At 30.9% G+C, this 22,825-nt stretch overlaps 1 protein-coding gene across 3 annotated transcripts in view; it reads right to left on the bottom strand.

Moving 5' to 3' along the window:
- The window catches only part of Arp10 (Actin-related protein 10), a 144,532-nt gene that overhangs the window by 44,429 nt on the left and 77,278 nt on the right, over positions 1 to 22,825 (bottom strand). For all 3 annotated transcript variants that reach the window (XM_085811806.1, XM_035350319.2, XM_085811807.1), the window contains 3 exons: positions 12,369 to 12,441; positions 5,622 to 5,701; positions 5,398 to 5,506 (listed from right to left, as the gene is read on the bottom strand). In XM_085811806.1, the coding sequence (XP_085667932.1) occupies positions 5,398 to 5,506; positions 5,622 to 5,701; positions 12,369 to 12,441 (262 nt within the window). The remainder of the gene's footprint in view (positions 1 to 5,397; positions 5,507 to 5,621; positions 5,702 to 12,368; positions 12,442 to 22,825) is intronic.

The following is a 22,825-nucleotide window of genomic DNA, read 5'->3' as shown; positions in this document are numbered from 1 at the left end:
CAAAGTTTTAAAAAATAGGAAATCGATCATAAAACAAATTTCAAATTTCAAATTTGGTCTTCCACATGCTCATATTCGTTGGAGGATTACGTTATTCAAAATTCGATGACTCTATGTACCGTTGTTTTATCACAATACGAGAAATATACATACATTTATGCAGATTTTTCATTATTTAATTTCTTCAAATATAATGCAGGACTCTAACATTTTGTGGCAACAGTTTGAAAAGTGAACCGACATTTATGAGTTCGACGCAAAATGCCAAAACGAAACTAATAGTCCTTCGGGATTCAAATCCCTTTGGACTAATAATGTATGGATTAATAGTTAGGTACTTAAGGTAAAAAATATGTATTTAATTATTATCAATTATGAATTTAAACTCTTACTCATTTAATTATTTAGTACATTCAGTTATGTTTCTCATAAGTCGAAACTTTTATCATGTTATTCGATGAGGGGTAGGGCTATGGCGCCCAGGCACCCTGGTGGTTAAGCACCGCAGTTCAACGTTTCTCTGCTCTACTGAGTTTCAAATATAAACAAATGGTGGCCTCGTTAGGCTTAGCACCACTTAAACTTTTAAACTGTTGACAGTTCTACAATTATCGCATGCAGATTAACTAAAAGCATAAAAATCACATTAAGCTTTAAAACAAATGCATTATTTTTTGCTTTAATCTTATAATATGTACATTCAGGCCTTGAAGGAATATCATTTAAAACAGCCCACACATCAAGCTTTTGATTAATCTTCAAAGATAATTAAATGTATATTTAGTCAACAGATGCTAGTGCTTTATAATTTACTTTTCAATTTTTTTTTTTTTTTTTTAAATTTTATTTTTGGATCCATGGGATTTGAGTCGTGGAACACCCCCCCCTCCCCCGGGTTTCGCAGAACACAGTTTGAAGACCACTGCATTACACTTTAACTTGCCACAAGATGTCACTAGATACGAGATTCGGTAGTCTTATACAAAGAGTTTTACACCATGCCTACTAATTCTGTTCATTAATAAACTTACACAATACAATATATTTCAAAATAGTCCAAAATATGTATAGCTTCACTATTTCCTCCTTCTGGTTACACCCACTTTTTTTGTGAATATTTTTTAGCTTTTGTGGGTGGAATATTCCTTGGAAAATGTTCCCATTGCTTTCCTTATAAATGATGCATTTTATTACCAGTAGGCATCCTTCCATTTTTTTTATAGTCAGGTATAAATTCACTTTGTAAAATATGTTCTGCTACACTGAGTTCTTTGCAGAATAGGGTATCCTTTGGCAAATTCAAAAAGGAGTGATAGATCAATAAAATTTCAAATGCAAGAATTAAAAATGAAACAAATATAAATTAAAACTTACATTTAGTTTATTGCCTAATCTGCCATTCATATCTCTAAATTTTAATGCACTTTGATACAGATATAGGTTCTCCATCTTGTTTCTATAACTCCTGCACCGATGAAATAAAAATCAAATAGAAAGTTGCCATTAAAATGCATTATGCTCCACAAATTTCTTGTCATTCTTCTAAGCCTTTGTTCTTTGAAAAAATTAATTCAGAAATAATTTATTCATTGTCACTATTAAAGGTTTCTTCTCATAATTTAACTTCGTAAATGACTATAAGAAACTCAGATTCAATTAACTACTCATATTGCACTTCTAGTTGTAAGTAAGTGCAAGTGAATGTAAGAAAAAAATGGGTGAATTTTCACTTTATGAAAGACCGTATCTACTATAATAGTACTTTTTTTTTAATTAAGCAACAAAGCTGCAAAAGATTTTCACTTTTATGTGCAAAGCCAATTTATCAAATGCCTGCAGAATCCGAGACCTTATTCAAATATTTATTCAAAAATTATTCTACATTTTTTATTTCATTCAATGGCAAAAGATATACAAAATTTTTAACTCACAAGGATGCAGGTTTGTTATATAAGTCCTTTAAAGACCCATAACTGAAGGTATAACTGTAATAATATTTAAGTTATGAATTGATATGAAAAATTTTAAGTTTCAAGAAAATTTTTTGGAGATATCTTATTAATTTTATTATTAACTGTTTGGCTGCCCACAAGCTATATTTTTAATGACAGGGTTAATAATTATCCCTTCAGCTTTAAATCTCTATTGAAAAATAGCTGTAACAAAAAAATAAGTTTCACTTGGAGGAATATAAGTTCATAAATTACAAAATGGACTTATTAAACCTAAGAGAAAATGCTGATACAATTAATGATTCAGCCAAATAAAGCACCCTTTTCCTTAAGAAGTATTATGAAGTAAAAGTTTTCCTTTTTTTTTTTTTTTTTTATATTCTTGTTCAATTTTTTATATTTACATTTAATATCTCTTATTATTTTTGTTGTTTTCTCACATCTTATACTGAATGTGCTGTTGTATAATATTATCTAAAATAAAATAATTGACTAATACAGGGTAGACATAAAACAGTTTTCCAGATACATGAACTCCTAACAGCCTATCCACTCAACCAACCGAAATTAAATTTCAGATATTGTTATTCGTGTGATGATCTAATTGTCGACAACAGTGAGGAATCTGTAATGTATGTTTTATGGCATCTTTCAATTCTGATAAATCTCATGGATTTAATGTGTACACCTTAGATTTCAGATAATCCCAGAACTATAAATCTATAAGAGTGAGGTCGGGGGATCCACATGGCTAGGAAACTGCAACGTTTTGGGAGATGACTATCTTGAAATGCTGTACACATTGAAAACTTGTAATTCTAATAAAAGTTTTTCTCCCTCTTCTCTTTCATACTGTCATTGATGCTTTATTATTGATTAATTTATTATGCTCTTCTTTGCAAATGTTTTGCACCAACAATTTTTGTCATAATGCAGGATTTACGTATAAGCTAAACAAGCTATTGCTTAGGACCCCCACTTTCTTGGTGTCCCCCAAAAATTAAAATATAGTGTAACAGACTTATAAAGGGCCCCATATCTCAAATAGCTTTGGGCCTTATTAAATCTAAATCTGGCTCTGCATACATGTATCATTCTAATACCATTTATGTTTTTTTTTTTTTTTTTTTTTTTCAATGCACTGTTTAATTTGCACAGAAGAAAAGTGGTTGTTGATGTTCAAAAATTTTGAAGTAACCATAACCAAGAGAACTCTGACTGGTTAAGTGGATAGGCTGTTAGGGGTTCATATATCAGGGAAAGTTTTTTCATGAACACCCTGTATATGGATTAATAAACAAGTTTTTAAAACTTCAATTAAATAATATATATTGCATTTCATGTCACTGGAAAATCATTTATATTTAGTATAATTTGAACGAAACAGATTTATGTAGTTGATATATTTAACATGCATTTCTCAATCATTCCCCCCCCCCTTAGCTCTTTCTTATGCAATAATCATATTATTTTGAGATCACATTTTCTTTACCTCATATGATAAATAATTTTACGTATATTTTTACTATATTTATGCTTCAATTTTTTATATTTGAAGAATGCAATAAAATAAAATCTATATTCAATTAACTATTTTTTATAAATACAGCTTTTTAATTATTAGCATCTTGAAATCTGGATTGCCCTTGAATTAATTTCTTCTACCAATTTGATCAATTAGATTATTTCTGCATTTATATATAATCCAGTCTACAGGCAACTGCTATGTTATTCTCAAAAGCGACAATTAAATAAAGGCATATTCTGCATTGAATCATTAATATGTTTAAATTTGTACAGAATTTTAATGCTACTGATTGCACAAGGCACAAAAAATATTGCAGTTGTGCCAGTATATAATTCAGTGGCAATTAATTATAATTTCAGACCTCTTTCAAACATTTTGTATTAAATTACACTCGTGATTTAAATTAATTTTGCATAATTTTTCTGCAATTTAAAACTTCCAAATTCCATCATCCTTACAATTAATTATAAAAGTGGTATTTCACACAAGTATATAGGAATGCAACATTATTAATTAAAACCTCTAAAGAATGCCAAAGTGATTGTTTTTAGATTGGTTTTATAAAGACACATATTTTAATTTTTTTCTCAAATACCATTTTATAAAATGCTGTAATCCTAAACTTTTATACTGTTTTGTTCCATAACTTCTCTTAATTAACTTTCTGCATTCTTCTAGCATTATTTCTGAATAATTCTTCAATGATATTTTTAATCACAAAAAGTGAAGTCCATGTTTCAAAATAACTATTCAAATAGATTCTTCACACATTAAAAACATACAACCAAATTCTAAGATTCCACAGAAATAGGGAAAAATTAGTACTATTCGGTTTTGAGGGCCGTAAAAAATTGCCAAACTATTGTTGATGCCAGTGCTGCCAAAAATAATTGTGGCAACCCTAACGCAAGAGAGGAAGTATAATAGTAAATAACTATCTAAGATTGATGTTTTAATTTAGATCAAAGGTTAATTTCATATAATACTTTTTTATTATTATAATTTATATAAAAAAGGCTAAACATGACTGAATGGAAGCATAAGAGTAAATAACTATTTCAGATCATTATTATAATTTATATAAAAATTGCTAAACATAATAACTGAATGGATGCCTGCATCGCTATTTCGTTACCGAGATATTGCTAAAGCATAATTTCATCTCGTTGGTTGTTCAAACATAATTTTCTATAATGAATGATGCTTTTTCTTTGAAAAAATTCTCAGAATCGCCCACTTATTTGTTTGTTGCTTTTTACAAGGGTAAAAACAATTGGATTTTTGTCAATTTCCTTTTACTTTTTAAGTGAAAATAGGTCCATGTGTACATAGATAAAGTCAAAGGTGTGTGCAGTGTCATTTTTGTGCAATTCTAGGATTTTTTTTAAAGTGAAAATAGGTTAATGTGTACATGGATACCGAGTATGTGCAATTCACGAAGTATATATACTCCATGGTGCAATTCTTAAAAACGCATCAAGCAGTGGGTGATTCTGCACTTTATCCAAAATTCTATAGCAGACTTTTCATCATGGCCAATTCCCAGATTGTTAAATCCATAGGATATCAAAAAAGGATTTAAAAATTAAACTAGTATTTCAATGGCATCTTAAGAAATATAGAACTATATAAACTTACGCAATCTGAAATCAGCGCGTACGCTAGATTTGGCACGCTGTTAAATGGGTGTGTTTGCTAGATTTGGCGTGCTGTTAAATGGTCGTGTTTGCTAGATTTGGCGCTTTTGTGCATACATTTTTGCTGCAAATTTTTTACGCTCCTCAGAACGGAATAGTACCGAAAAATCTTTTTAGTGTAAAGGGTTGTTAATAGGATCTATATCTCTCTCTATATAACCTGATTTTATCTGCACACTAAAAATAAATAAGCATATACAAAGATATCCAACAAACATACCTCAAAATGCATAAAGAGAACTTCAGCTAATGTATTCCTAAATAATGTAGGACACAAAACAGATTCCACTATGACAGCTCTTCGATCCTTGGGATTGACAGCCAGATATCTAAAAAATCAAATATCAAAACACTTATTTAACCAAAAGGTGCAATCTTCCAGCTAAAAAATTGTTTAAAAGAATTTACAAACTAGTAAATTACTGAAAATTATAATTATTTTACTTGAAATAAAGTTTATGAACAAATTCTTTCAAGATGATGAACAAATCATCCTTTCCTTGGTAATTCCATACTCTTGTGATCTGTAAAAATATAAAAATAACAATTAGATACTATTTCACATGTCCTAATAGTTCAGGCATAAATTTTTTTTTTTAATCAAGTACTGAATAATGCAGTTCTCAACAACATATATGACTGCTGTATGATACCAACCTTTTGTACTCAAGACTGAAGTTTTGTTTCTATTTTTATAGCATTAATCATATAATGTCTCATTACTTACACATTATGAATTGCAATCAAAGATATGAAGAAAAGTACAGAAATTGCTTCAGAAATATCTAAGAGAGGAGAGGAAAATTAAGATTCATTAGCAATATACTTCAACATTTCTACATGAAAATAAAAGACCTGTAAAATTATTGAAACTATTTGGAAAATTAGTATATATATATATATATATATAAATCAGCAGCTGATCAAGTAATAAATAAATGAATGAAAAGATATATGATTTTGCAACATTCTACTTAAAATAAATAAATAAAAGAAATTATTATATTTTCTTCATTTAATTCTCTATAACAAAAATTTTAAAATTAAATACTTTATTTGGAATTCATATAAAAATGCAGTCTTATATAGATAAATGATAACTATTTTTTGCTGCAACCTCAGTGAGAAACAAATAGTTACCAATCTGCATACATATGAGAAATAAAATTTACGGTTACTGATCTGCACAAGTGCGTTTCTTCTACAGTCACTTTTAAAATATAACTATTTTTTATGCATGCTCATAATTCATATTTCTTCTGCAAATGAAAATTTTTGCTATTAAAATATAATGTTTTTTAATTGCAACTATTTATTTTGCTTACTGTTTTTAATATACCGTCAACTGAAAAAGGTGCTTTCGATTTTTTTCAAAGAAAAGTGTAATTTAAGTGGTAAGAAAATTTGTGAAAATGTGGATAATATGCAATTATAAGCTGGAAAAGAAACCAACTGGCAATGCAATGTTCAGGCATCAATTGGCTGTGGCAATGTGTTCGAGGTATTATTAGCCACAACTGCTCAGCTACAGCCAACAAAGACAGCTTGTAAAAAATAAATTTTCTGATATGTTAATGCACATTATTTTTTTACCAAATTGCTAAAAAATTGCATTAAACCAAAAAAATAAAGAATTTTACTATTTATTTAATTAAATACTATAATAAATTACAAAATTATTAAATACTATAACAAATACAAATTTATATTAAATTCCTTCTGTAGGTATAAATTAAATAACCTTATGTTATAGATATTTAATGAATTACTGTTTACAGTAATCAATTTTGTTCTCATGCATGCTTAAACATTCGGCAACAATTTGCACTTTCTTGTGCCCAAATTGCAGCAATCAAAAAATCGTTTAGGATTTATTAAAGCATCAGATAATTATTTCAGTGTTTTGCCAATGATACACATTTTGCCCCAGCTGTTTAAAAGTGTTATAAAGTAGGTTTATATACTATGGAACTTAACCATTAGCAAGTAAGCTGGTTTTTCTTGATACAGCAGTTCTGCAGATTTGTTGTTTTCCCATTATGGCAACATTGGGAATATGATCACATTATGGCACTGATGAGCAATCCGAGAGCTACGCACAACTCACTGCTGATAAATAATTTTACAAATACACGTGGCAGGATAATAGTGACGAGAAAGAAGGTAGAAGTATCTTCCTAATCACATGCTTTGCTCAAATTGGTCAGTTGAGAGTTGAGGTCAGTTGAGAAAGCATAATGAAACTAAAATGGAAGCCACAGGACAAGCTTCCATTTTAGTTTCATTATGCTTTCATTCAGTCATTTCTGTGTGAGCTTTGTGTTTTATCATAGGTTTAAAATAACTAGATAAATAAATAAAACAGAATTATGGATAAAAATTTTCATTTTAACAACAAATTGATATACATATATCTATATATTTCTTGTGTTAAAAGACAAAGCAATTTTCTTGCATGTACAGAGAAAATATACATTCTTACAGAATATTATAACCTACACATCTGCTAGATTTTGAGAATAACTGAGTCACGACTTCCATGCAATAATTTTCAAATGCAGTACAAAGTTCGTAATCTGGACTCGTCGGGACTTCGGCGATTCCAGATTAGGGGTTTTTCTGGATTATAGATCATCAATTTAAATCTGATAAGATGACATGCAGAAATTATACAATTAAAAATATGAAACTGTAATTTATGAAATAAAGAACAATTATGATCTAAAGAGTATCAAAATTTACAAAAAAAAAAAAAAAAAAAAAAAAGAAAAAAAGAAAAAGCTTAATATTTATTTGTTTACTTTATTAAACATTTCTTTCAATGTAAGTTGTTTAAGTTGCTTCGTTTTTGTGCTAATACTTTCTCTTTAATTCTATAAACAGACATAATTTCTTGTTCAGTTACAAAGTTCCACTGTTCAAGAACTGTAATTGCTGTGTCGAGAATACCGACTAACTTGTCAATCGAAATTTTTTCATTTTCAATAACCTCTTTGTCACTTTCTTCATTATCGGAAGTGGTATTTTCTGGATCTAGAATCATACTACAGATTTCGCCGTCCATTAATTGATTGATGATTGGGGCATTGTCGTCGCAATGGAAAACTTCTGTTAATAATCTTCATTTGTTACCGCTTCCCCACATAACTTTACAAAATCCAATAACTGGAAAATTTCACCTTTGGTTTGCGATGTCCGAAAACCTTTAAATTCATGGTTATCATCTTCATCGTCCTCACCATGAAATATGGTAGCTGGCCATAAATTATGCCAAGGATTTTTTAACATATCTGGAAACCCATTTTCCCAATGCACATGCGCATGCATAAGCGTGCATTAACATGCATGCGTAAACCCATTACGCACATGCGTAAAGCATACAAAAAAAGTTCGTGGCTTTGAGGTCCAGATTATAGATCATTCCTGATAATGGACCTCTGGATTACGGACTTTGTACTGTATTCATATCCCTGAATACACCCACTTTCTTTGAGCATAATGCAAAACACTGAAGAGCAATAGGAATTGGAAATATATAAAAACAGCAAAAAATCAGACTACATTTTTGGCATTTAGTAACACTACACTAAAACTCAAACCTATTTTAACTATGAAAGTGTTCTGATTAGTTCAGCAATTCTGGAATCAACATCAGCAGTTCTGTCTACTTAGCCAGACACATAAGGCCTGTCGGAAAATTCTGTTTGTTTGGGAAGAGAAAGAAAAGAATATATCGGGTGGGCATAATTAAACTGACATTGCTCACAGTGTTCTGTAGTGCGATCTATTTGCGAGAATTATGCCACATTTTGTAGGAATATTAAACAAGATGGGGAACGAAGGATTCCGCGAAAAAACTAATTAGTTCCAAAAGTCACCGCTACGGGAATATTTGGCGGTGTGTAATAGAAAATAGAGTGTTCACATACGCAAATTAATACGGAATAAAATTACCATTTATTATGCACATTTTCTGATTTAGTTCAAGTGCAATATGGCAACACTTTTAAAAAAGCGTAAAATCTACATAAACACCGATAAAGTCTCGTGATCTGCAATATCATGTACGCTGAGCAGAAGAAGAAGTTCTTTATTCAAATTTCATGTTACATCCATTCGCACAGTGCCAGCTGCTTGGGTTTTAAAAGGCAATGTGTTACGTTTCGAATCAATCGGATTGAAAGTTTATGTGTTATGTCTCCTTCTTTAGTCGAGCGTGCGTTACTGGTCAAATTCTTTTACCTCAACCAGCGCAACGCGTCAGCCGCTCTTCGTGCTTTTAAAACGCACAAAAAAATGCGTAAAGGTAACGGTCCTGTGTCAGTTAATGGGCTAAAAGCAATGGTTGCGACATTTGAGAAAACAGGTTCTCTGAAGGTTCAGTCAGGCAGAGGACGAAAACCTGTACCACAGGATACAATCGAAGCAGTTGCCACGGCGATTGTCGACAGAGGACCAGACAATATTGCTGTCACCTCTAGTGCTCGTGGAGTAGCTCGGAATATGGATATGCCTTACAGTACGGTATGGAAAATCTTATGAAAGATTATCAACTTCTATCCGTACAAGATCAGCCGTGTACAGGAGTTACTGTACCCCGACAATGATAAGCGATTGACTTTTACTCTCACCTTTCTTGCCAGAATGGAGGTGGATGATGCTTGGCTGTGGAAAATCTTATGGGGAGACGAGGCCCACTTTTACCTAAATGGAACTGTGAATACCCAGAACTGCCGAATTTGGGATGAGAAATCACCACATGCAGTCACAGCAATTCCCTTACATTCACCAAAGGTAAGTGTTTGGTGTGGGTTCACAGCGAAATTTATCGTAGGTCCATTCTTCTATGAGAACATTACTCCGACAGGACCGGAAACCTGTTCTGTTACCGGAGGGAAATATTGCCACATGTTGAACAGCTTTGTCATTCCTGCACTTTAGCAAAGACAATGCCTGGGGAAAATCCTTTTCATGCAAGATGGAGCTCCTCCATACGTTGCTGTACGGGTGCAACATATGCTATGACAGAAATTCACTACAGAAAGAGTCATTAGCTGCTACTTTCCAACTGCATGGCCACCTCGGTCGCCTGATCTTACCCCATACGACTTCTGGATATGGGGTTACCTTAAGTCCAAGGTTTATCAAGGAGTGGTCCAGGACCTGGCTACGTTGAAGGATAACATATCACGTACTGTACAGGAGATTCCTGCAGACATGTTACTTTCTGCTGTTGTGCCTACTGTTCACAGAATGCAATATGTGGTCCACAACAACGGCAGCCACATTTAACCTCATTTGAATGCAAAATAAAAAGTAATTTCCATATTGATTTGCATTTGTTAACACTCTATTTTCTATTACACAGTGCCAAATATTCCCCTAGCGGTGACTTTGGGAACTAATTTGTTTTTTCGCAGAATTATTCATCTCTCGTCTTGTTTAATCTTCCTACAAAATGTGGCATCATTCTCGCAAATAGATCACGCTACAGAACACTGTGAGCACTGTCAGTTTAATTATGGCCACTCGGTATTTTTCATACTTTTAATAATATTTTCTGTACAATATAATTTGTACCCTTACTTATGACCTCTTGCCTGTGTAAAAGTAATTGGAAGATAGCATTTTTGGAAATATTCATCATCCTCAGAAGCGAAGCTATCAAGCAGTGCTTTGCTAATATCTGCTTCAGTTCCAAATTTTTTCCTTTTAAAACATTTTGCAAAAAAAGTACAATGATAGTTAGAGGGTGCTAGGGTCTGGGGAGTATAGTGGATGCAGCAGAATTTCCTGGCCTAGCTCTGCAATTTTCTGGCGAGCCACTAAAGCAGAATATGGTCTGGCATTATTGTGATGCTATATGATGTGCTTCAAGCCAGCCTCTTTTCTTCGGCTGCTTTATTTAAATAGTCCATTTCCTGACAGTTATCTCCAAATTAAGCTTCTCTTTAGGTTTCAAAAGTTTGTAATGTATTAGTCTTTAGACATCCCACCATATACACAGCATTCTGTTATTCAAGCTCAAACTCAGTTTAGAGGTCAAGGGGCAGGATATCTGGGCTCATAGTATGCTTTTCCTTTTTTCAATTTTTGCAGGTGATCCACTTTTCCTCCCCAGCTATCACTCAGTCCAAAAAGGGTTTGTTTTTGTTTCAAGTGAACAGATATGTGCATATGATAACTTGATCATGCAAACTTTCTTCACTTTTAAAAAGGGCACCAATCAAAATATTTATAGACAAATCAAAGTTTCTGAATATGGTCTGAAATAGTTTGTTGAGCTGCATTATGATTTTCTGCAGTCTCCAGAGGTGCCAAAAAAGATGTTACTCTATCACAGTCTTGGAAGTATTGGCATGGATCAAAGATGGCCATATAGAGTGTGATTTTATGATTAAGATAAAAGATTGTGATTTTAAGATGGATAGCGTGATTTTATCATAAAGATAAAAATGACGTGTTTCACATTTTTTGAATCATCTCCTGCACACCCAAAACTACCACTAAATTTTGACATGCTTCTGTAACATTTCCTCCTTGTTGGAATTTGTAAAAAATATAGTGTTGTAAATGCACTTTACCAGTAGCTATATTTACATGATTGCATCTCACTTAATAATGATTAAGTTTGACTGACACTTTTGTTTCAATTAATTTAGAAGCGCAGATGTTAATAAATGCACTGATAAAAGAAAGATAGCCAGAGATGTCTTAAACGAACACCTGCATGTGTGTTGGAACTTGAAATAACATTATCACACAGATTTCTCGTGCCCACCAAAATCGTGGAACTTGTACTATAAGCAACAAGTTTCACTGCATCAAAGACAATTAGTCTTAAATTTTTTATATTCTTCAAGCACCAACTTTTTTTTTTTTGAGAAGAATGCACAGATAATATGTAGACACAGAATTAAGACTTCAGCATAATTTAATATGGTAATATCTATGAGAGAAATGCTAGATTTCATCAAGAAACACCAAATGTGTTTTACACTAATATTAATCATATTAAATTAAAGCATAAAAATTACAGTTTGGTACAACGAACATCAGAGAAAAACAAACTGAAATGATAAAACATACTAAAATTTTTAAAACTATCAGTATCATCTGAAAAGTTAAATTTTTAATGAACAATATTTAAAATAAAATGCATGTGATAAAAAATCAACAGCATTATATTACCTTCCTAGTAAGAGGGTGCACAACTTCTGTTGGAATAATAAATCTCGGTCCAGTTTCTCTGGCAAATCCAATTCTTAAATTGAATAAAAGTAAAAAAGCATTAAAAATAAAACGTAAATTAAAAAATACAAAATCAATAAACAAGTTAAAAAATGGCAAATACAAGGATTAAGTGCAAAACACATACAGTAAAACTTCCCTATCGATCCAAACATTTTTTATCTTCAGTAGATGTAGCCTTTTTTTTTCAAACGAATGCAACAAAATCAATTAAGAATGTTAAATTAATTAAATAATGCAATAAATTATTCTTCAGTGGAGGTAGTCTTCTTTTTGTTGCATTCTTTTATTAATAATTTACCTCAACTACATGAATAATATATAAGTAAGAAAACTATAAAATAGAAGAAAGATTTAACATAATTACATAAAAAGAAATTATGTAAGGTGACCAGATTTTAACATTAGTAAAGCAGGACACCATTGACCGGGAGGGTGATTAAACATTTGCTCTGTACAGAGCAACACAAATTTTCATAGAATGAAAAATAGTATTGTAATATATTTTTTATATTTCAACACAAGTACAATTTACAAATACATTAAAAGAAATTATGTATAGTATTATTTTATTCTTTGGCATATTTCTCATTTGAGTGAATTTTGTTTAGTAGATTGCTGTCGTTGTTTGAAAGGTCATAAACTTTTTCACAAGAATTTGTTAAATTATATTTCCCACATAAAATGGCTTTCAAAGTCTCAACACTTAATTGTGATTGTTCTGATGTCCGCACTTTATTTACCATAGGAAAAAAGTGCTCGGTCACAGCATTAGTTCTGGGGTATTCCACAGTTTTCAGTGCATTATTGTATGGAATATGGTTTGTTTTAAAATGATGAAATACTTCTAACCACTTGTTTTCTTATGATTTTCGCTGATGTCCATGATTTAACCTTTTCCTTATCAATATATTTTTTAATAATGATGTCTAATTAAAAAATCATTTTCAGAAATATTACTATATGGGAAATTTTGAGTAATACGATTGAATGATTTTTGCATATTCCAATTAAGTTTTTGTTTTAATATATTCCCTACATTGTCATGCATCCTTCCTAAACATCGGGACTTTTTTAAAAAGACACGGGACAAACTTAAAAATCGGGACTGTCTCACCAAAAGTCACCTTAAATTATGCAAATCAAGAACAATTAAACTGAACTACACAGTTTTTCTTTTTTGTTTTTAGTAAAATAAAGCTTAAATAAATGAGAAAACATATTTTTAAGTACAGTTTAGAAATTTAGTATATTAGAAATTCTTACTTGCTGATAATAAATACAAATAAGAAATATACATAGAAATAATCAGTTAAAATTTCAAGAACTTGCCTCAAAGATTTGGTTTAATTTCTAGATTACTATACATGGTTGATACAGTTTTTACTCATTTAAAAAGAAAAGTAGGTACTTCCTTATTAAAGCAGCCACTATGCTCAGCTCCTGAAATTGACAAATTTAATTGCATAATCTACAATATACAAATTTTAATGTCACCCTTGATTCATGCACTAGTTGATTTCATAAGAACATACAAAAAACTATTGATGTTTGAGAAAAAGCAAATTACTTTTACTTGAGATTCATCACTGGATAAAATTTAAGAACCATTCACTGAAAATAAATGCCATTACTGCAGACTTAGTGAAATTAATGGCTATAAAAGCACAAGAGTTTTTTCATCATTCTAAAAATTAAGTTATAAATACAAATGAAAATGTTTGGAATTCTATTTGACAATTTTAAAAGAAGTTTCTCTTAATTTTTTCACTATTGGTTAATATCTTACATTACAATTAGTGTAAACTTCTGTAAAATAATTTCTAAAAATTGTTGCATTTACATTCAGTTTTAAAAAGTGCTATATTTAAATTCAGTAACTTAAACCTCTGCATATAGCTTGATTTTTATACTTCCTGATTCTGAAATACGAGATTTTTTAAAATAATTTCTATGTCTACATTTAATATCATTCATATCTTTAGCAACGGTTTTTGAATAATACAAGAATTTTAATTGCTTTTTGCAAATTCAAATTGTATGTAATAAGGTGCACACAATTTTGGTGGGCATAATTTGTAAATTAAAAAATGCTCGGTATTTTTAATTTTAGATGAATTTAATTTGCTGTAAAAATTTTTATGGAAATTTTGCAATAAAACAGAACATATAAAATTTGAAAGAAAGAAAAATCAGTCTTGCTTTATACTCAATTACAAACATACAAAAAAAAAAAAAAAAAAAAAAAAAAAAAAAAAAAAAATTACAAATGACAAAATGTTTTTGTTATTAATAAATGTTACAAATTGTTTATATTAATCACAGAAATAAAAGCGGCACTGTTATTTTTACTTATTACTATTATGCAAAGTTTTTTTCCATGTGATAAACTTTGAAGCATGATAAATTTTGAAACATGTATAAATTCCCAATGATAAATTTTGAAACATATTGCAACTTGGCACACACGCAAGTCTCTTTATACAAGTCTCCACACCACACGCAAGTCTCTTTACACATTTTCTTCATATTTTTTTTTTTTTCTTCTTTCTAAGAGCAACACATATCACACTGCCTCTTATATTCCATTTTTATAGGATCTGGTAGTATATAGTTGGAGAAATGCCTTTTTACAAGGTGAATACAACCCATGCTAGCATGAGTGGAATGTTTTGATGAATGAAATCAAAGCTGTTGTGCAAATTCTCTACAATGACATGGACTCTGTAAAGCCAGCTATCATCAAAATAATTAAGACAATCGTACTCTGCCCAGAGAAAGAATGGGATTCATATTCAAATTAAGATAAAAAAATGTTTCCCTGCAATTTTCATGAGAGCCATAGTAGCAGACCAACTTGATAATCCTGCTCAAATCATAGAACTGTATGCAGAGGGTTCAAGTTCTCAGCAGAACAAAACTGAAAATAGTATTCAATAATTGCAGAGAATTTGTTACAAAATTTACAGATCTTATTTTAATTTATTTAGTCATAGCAACAAAATCCAAATGTTTATTTGCATTTAAAATCACTGAAAGAAAAAAGAAGAAAGTGAAATATCCCTGCCAGAACAACTGTGTAAAATATTTTTTGTGATTTCATAAATCCAGCCATTTAAAAGCAGTGATGACTGCTTAATAATTATATCCTGAAAAAATATTCATTGTGTAGTGTAAAATATAAGCATAAATATCTACTCTTTCTGTATAAAGTACTTGAAACCATCACGACTAAAGTGACCACATTTTCATTGAGATAAAGCGGGGGAAATTGAATGAAATGAGAATAATAATTTAGTTATTAAAGCAGACCAATAATTCAAAAAAATATTTTTTATTATATACATTCATATACTTGTCTATAAATTAAAAAAATATATTTATTATTAACAATTGGTAACTATTAAAATAATTGTAAAAACAATAATTTGAATATTATGTTTTTTAATTAATTTTTTATTTAAAAAAGTTATGATTTTCTTTTATGGTTATATTTTTTATCTGAGTGAATACTTTGCAATAGATTCAGATCATTTATTAAAATGTGAAATTTCTCACATGAATTGATCAAATTATAGTTTAGGCTTGATACAGATTTTTAATGTTCAACTGCGTTTTTTTCAATTGTCCATATTTTACTGATACTATAAAAAAGACATTCTGTTGCTGCATTTGTTCCTGGAAGGGAGAGCGTGTGTTCTACAATTTTCAAAATATATTCATAAGGAACATTATTCTGTTTAAAATGAAGGAATAACTCTCCATTTTTTGTCTGTTTCCACACATGCAGACAACGAACATTTAATTTTTTCATCAGTAATGCATCTTTTTACCAATAACACCTCATCAAAAAGATCATTTTCACAAATATTATTTTTCGGAAAATAGTTACTACAGTCAAAAGTCGTTAATTCGGACACCCATAATCCGGAATGATCTATAATCCGGACCTCAAAGCTACAAACCTTCTGCGCATGCGCCGCGTTGACGCACATGCGCATAGGCGTTTACGTGCGTGCGTAAGACCTTTACGGCTGCGAATATGCTTGTGCGCATGCTCATACAACACATGCGTGTTAAATGTATAACGGACGGTGTAAGCTAAGCTAAAATTATTGAATTCAGTTAATGTTCAAGATTCAATGTTCAAGTTCATTATTCCTACATCTTCGAATTGGATCCGGATTATTATTTTTCCAGACTGTTAGAGCAATTTTATAAAAGTAAGCTTGAACTTTTGATTATATCAAATAGAATTTCCGATATATATATATTTGTTAATATGTAAAGCATCTAAAGCGAAAGTATGTTTCGAAATCCGAAATCTGTTTATCAATTTCACGCTGCTCGGCGGGGGGAACACTGCTGCGCGCAATTAATTGGAAGTTAATCTGTCAGCACTATCCTTATCTTCAGGGCAGATGTTTTTATTTTATTTGGCTTATAATTCCTTACTAAGTGTAGTATTTCATCTCGATGTACTCCGTCTTTGGTATGATTTAAAACAAGTTCCTTGTCACTATAATTCACTTCCGATAGTGAAGAAAGTGACAGAGGTTATTGAAAACGAAAAAATTTTGATTGACAAATTAGTCTGTATTCTCAACACAGCAATTATAGGACTTGAACAGCGGAACTTTGTAACTAAACAAGAAATTATGTCTGTTTAATAGAATTAAAGAGAAAGTATTATCACATGAAACGAAGCAACTTCAACTTACATTGAAAGAAATGTTTAATAAAGTAAACAAATAAATATTGAAGCTTTTTCTTTTTGTAAATTTTGATACCCTTTAGGTCATAATTGTTCTTTATTTCATAAATTACAGTTTCATATTTTTAATTTTGTAATTTCTGCATGCCATCTTACCAGATTTAAACCGATGATCTAAAATCCGGAAAAATCGATAATCCGGAATCGCCGAAGTCCCGACGAGTCCGGATTAACGACTTTTGACTGTACTATATTAAAAAGATTTTTCCACATATTCCCATAAAATCTCCTTTTTTAATATCCCCCAATGGAAGTTTTTAATATCCTCAAATTGAACTGTCCATTCGTCAAGATAGTCCAAGCAGTTATTATAAAAATATCTGACTTCTTTCAGAAAATCAGGTCATTTAATATGGCACCTTGTTCTTCAAACCTAGTGATGTCCTTTCGAATAACTAAAGAAACATAATCGTTATCAATTCTTTATCGATTTCTTATCAATTCTTTCTTGCAATTGAAATTTTATCACCTTCAATAATTTTCACAGCATTGTGAAATAATGTAGCTTGGTTGTGGATGAACTGAAGACAAATTTGCGATGTGTCATTTTCAAAAAACAGCTGCAATATTCTTGGACATTTATCTTCTGATAAAAAGTATGATTTTAATGGTTCGTACATTTTAAAAATATTTTCTACAGCTGGTAAAAGAGCTAGCCATCGTGTTTGGTTATATTCGATTTCTGCGCTTTCACAAAAATCCTTCAACCTTTCGACACTCACAGTATATATATAAATATAAAAATACGAGTAAATTTTTGAAATAATATTTTCAACATCCACTGGAAGTAAGTCAGATGCTGTTTGAATAGTATTGTATAGAACGTGTGCTGTACAACTTATTCAAATAATTGTTTGGTTCAAACGTTCGTTAAGTTTCGTAAAAACATTATTGATGCCTCTTCTAGCTTTTCCACCAAAATTTGCGTTAGTGTCAAAAATAAAAGTATTGTCTCACAATAGGCAATAATTTTATTGTTCAAATTATTCTTTTCTACAATAGTACTTATTGAATCAAAAATTATTTATGAAGTTTCACCCGGCAGCCACCCAGACAGTATATTTTTTAGGGGAGCCTGACTGCGATACCAAAAGGCCTGGGTTCGAATCTCGAAGAAGGCATGGTTGTAACTGTCTGTCTCTTCATAGGAGGCAATGGTGGCCCACCTATTTGGTGCCTCCATAATAAAGAGACCACCATGTCTGGCCTTAGTATGGATTAATGGACTCTGTTACAAAACTGTAACTGTTCACAATCTGCCATTGGGAAAAAAAAAAAAAAAAGTTTCACCTGGCAATGAAACAAAATCTAATATTCTAATTTTAACTCCTGTTTCTGGATCAAAATGTCTAACAATTCTGAGAAATAATTTTAAATCTTTGTTTTTGGAAGCATCATAATATATGGACATAAAATGTGCATTTATCTAATTCTTTCTGCAATTGTGAAAATGAATAGGGTGAAAAAACATTTCAAATAATTGCTTCGGTTTTTGTCCTTGCATGTGCAAATTTTTTGTCATACAATGGTTTTGATCATTTGCGATGTACAATCAATTGATCTGAAACTTTGATTGTGATTTACGGTGTGGAAAGCAAATAGCCCTTCAGCTAATGCTAGCTGTTCCTTCGTTAATAATACATATTCCTTGACGAGACGTAACGACAATGATCAAACACCACCGAGTAAATCTAACTCATTACATCGCCTAATTTAGTTTACTCTGCATGCATTTTATGTGTTTTTTATTTCTTTATATTCACTATAATAATTAATAAATAATACACTATATAATTACATTCACTATAATAATTAATAATAATTTTTACAGTACATTTAAAATAAGAAATGCAGATGTTTTCTAAAAAGCGGGACATTTTTAAAAACCGTGGGACGCAGGACAGTCTCTCCGAAATCGGAACGTGTGGTCACTTTAATCGTGACAGTTTTTCAGTTGTTGGAAAATGAAAATTAAATAGTGACATTAAGCCTTTTTATAATGTAAAAATATGTCACATTTCACCTAATACAGAAAAGATGGAACTCCGCTTATCCTACATTCTTCTAACATTTATAAAAACAATAATTTATTTTGTACTACATAACATACAGAGAGCGCTCAAACCCAGAACAGCTGCTTTTGTGTTCTGGAAGAGTCTAAGATTTGTAGGTATGATACTTGAAAGTACGGATGAGGTAGCAGGAGAGGAAAAGACGATACCACATCATTTACAGCTCATGCTTTGCGAGTGCAGCTAGCATTTCGTTAGTATGAATATAATAATTATTTTTCTCATTTTTATTGATCGTCTGCTCTTTTTTAAATTTTGATGACCTGATTTTAAAAATCTTGAGTTAAATTTAAATAAGATCTAGAAAGAAATAATACCTGTTCTTTATACAAAATGGAATTAAAAACTAAATTGTTCTTTCACAAGTGAATACAATACTCTTTACGTATAAAGGTAGGCCTTTTAGAACTCCATTAAAATATACCATACTAAAACATATTATTTTGTGTGCCAGATTAAAAAAATAATAAATAATTAAGTTTTGTTATTATCATATTAGCAGTAAATATTATAAATATCAAAAATTCATAGTTGCAATTTCCTACAATACCTTAAGTAAATAAAAACTTTATAGTTACTTATCGTAACTGCATGTAATGCTCAGTTACTTTACCGAAAAAAGAGTTCTAGTAAATATTACATTTCATTGTAATAAACAAGATCATGTAATTTTGCCAAAATGTTATGCTTTAAGAAAATTTTATATAAGCATACAATGCGTACAATTTTACATTTCAAATGGGTATTTCTCTTTGAAATATTATATTTGTTTCATGAATTGATAAAAATTAATTACTCCTTAAACAAAATGTTCAATAAAACAAAGAGCATAAAAATAAACAGTGAAACTCCTTCCACAGTTTAGGAAAAAGCCAGCAAGCATATCTCTAATGCTCACTAAAAGCCATTCCGTGATCTAAACTCTTTCAGTCGCAAGCTATTCCAGAACCTTTCCTTTCTCTTACCAGAGTAAATAGAATTCAACAAATAATAATAACAAAAAAATAATAACAAAAGCAGCCATTCCAAGACTGGCAATCTAGTTATAAAAATGTACTGTTGCAACAATTTGCTATTAAACTTTATATAATGTGGTGCAAAATGGCAACATTAACACAGTAAATATTGCCGACAGGCCACAGAAAACAAAACTGCAGGGCACATCAAGTACTGGTTTAAATTATTAAACACCAGTAATGATATAAAATGAAAGGTCTATTCATCTTCTTTTAATAATAGGTAAATTTCTCATCATTTTTTGATAAAGAAGATTATGTGATAACATTTTTGGTACTTATATAAGTGTATAGTAACCTTTGAATTAAAAACCACACACACACAAAAAGCAATGAAATGATAAATATACCTAACTTTTACTTAATTTTCTTATTGGAACATTATGGCAATGATTTATATATATATTTTCATATTTCACAATGTCTTGTACAGTCAAAAATCATTAATTCGGACACCCATAATCCGGAACCCAAAACTACAAACTTTCTGCGCATGTGTCATTACGCATACGCATAGGCATTTACACATGCGCATAAGTCCTTTACGGCAAATATGCGTGTGCACATGCCCATAATACGTTTACGCATGCACGTTTAATGTATAACGGACGGTATAAGCTAAGCTAAAATTATCTAATTCAGTTAATGTTGCAGATTGCGTTGTTCTTTAATCTTCGAATTGGATCCGGCTTATTATTTTTTGTAGACTGTTAGAGCAATTTTATAAAAGTAAGCTTGAACTTTCGATTATGTCAAATAGCATTTCCGATATATATTTACTAATATGTAAAGGATCTACAAAGCAAAAGTATGTTTTAAAGTCCTTTAAACAAAAAGTGGAATTGCTGCAAAAATTGGATAAAGTCATAATCCTTCGTTTCTCTAACCATTCCGAAATCTGTTTATTAATTTCACGCTGCTCTGTGGCAGAGGGGGGGGGGAACGCCGCGGTACGCAATGAATTGGAAGTTGATCTGTCAGCACTATCCTTATCTTCAGGGCAGATGTTTTTATTTTATTTGGCTTATAATTCCTTACTAAATGTAGTAATTCATCTCGATGTACTCCGTCTTTAATATGATTTAAATCAAATTCCTCGTCATTATAATTCGCTTCCGATAGCGAAGAAAGTGACACAGAGGTTGAAAACGAAAAAATTTCGATTGACATATTAGTCGGTATTCTCGACACAGCAATTATAGGACTTGAACAGTGGAACTTTGTAACTGAACAAGAAATTATGTCTGTTTATAGAATTAATGAGAAAGTATTATCACATAAAAAACGAAGCAACTTAAACAACTTACATTGACAGAAATGTTTAATAAAGTAAACAAATAAATATTAAGCTTTTTTTTTTTTTTTTTGCAAATTTTGATACCCTTTAGATCATAATTGTTCTTTATTTCAGAAATTACACTTTCATATTTTTAATTTTATAATTTCTCCATGCCATCTTACCAGATTTAAACTGATGGTCTATAATCCGGAAGAATCGATAATAGGGAATCGCCGAAGTCCTGATGAGTCCAGATTAACAACTTTTGACTGTAGTAATAATTTGCATGAGCTTTAAGTTAAACCAGATTTTTCTTCAATTCCCACATCTTCTGATTATAAAGCAAGCATGCCTTTCTGTAAGCTAAAAATCACCTGTTTCTTCGGGGAAAGTGCAGAATCACCCACTGCTTGCCGCGTTTTTAAGAATTGCACATAGTCGGTATCCATGTACATATCGACCTATTTTCACTTAAAAAGTCAAAGAAAATTTGACAAAAATCCAATTCTTCTTACTCTTGTAAAAAGCGCCAAACAAATAAGTGGGCGATTCTGCACTTTACCCGTTTGTTCTGTCATTAGAGGAAACAAATGCAGAATGATTTTTTTTAATAAACAGCTGAATACGTTTTTCTTTCAAATTCAGCAGCCAATTAATAAATTGGCCTTGTACATGATGGTGACAATCCTCTGCATCTTTTTTTTTAACCAAGAAAGGATTATAATACAATTTTTATTAGAAGTGAAGAAAAGAAGAAGAGGAAAAATATATATGGTTTAGATCAACGGTTCTCAACCTTCTGACTAACGCATGCCACCTAAGTAAAAATTGAAAACTTTAGTACCACTACTCTTGGATAAAGCTCAGATTGCATATTATGCACGTTAGAGAAAAAACTCAATCAGGATGTTGGAGTTTTAATTTTTGAATTTAATACGGGTAAAGTGCAGAATCGCCCACTTCTTTGTTTGGCGTTTTTCACAAGAGTAAGAAGAATTGGATTTTTGTCAATTTTCTTTGACTAAGTGAAAATAGGTCGATGTGTACATGGATACCAAGTTTGTGCAATTCTTAAAAACGCACCAAGCAGTGGGTGATTCCGCACTTTCCGCCAAAATACCACCTACTTTTTTCTTGCGTACCACCCGTTGGGAACCCCTGGTTTAGATAATCTACCAAGAAGCAATGAGATACAAATAAAATGTTAACCAAAAGTGCTCCAAAGTATTTTATCTCTGCAGAATATTCTCAAATAT

Source organism: Stegodyphus dumicola, chromosome 2 (assembly GCF_044657685.1).
Source record: "Stegodyphus dumicola isolate Sdum_Otavi_A_Nest chromosome 2, ASM4465768v1".
In the NCBI taxonomy this organism is placed as follows: domain Eukaryota; kingdom Metazoa; phylum Arthropoda; class Arachnida; order Araneae; family Eresidae; genus Stegodyphus; species Stegodyphus dumicola.
Note: the sequence above shows the minus strand (reverse complement) of the source record. Positions and strands in the feature narration are given on the sequence as shown.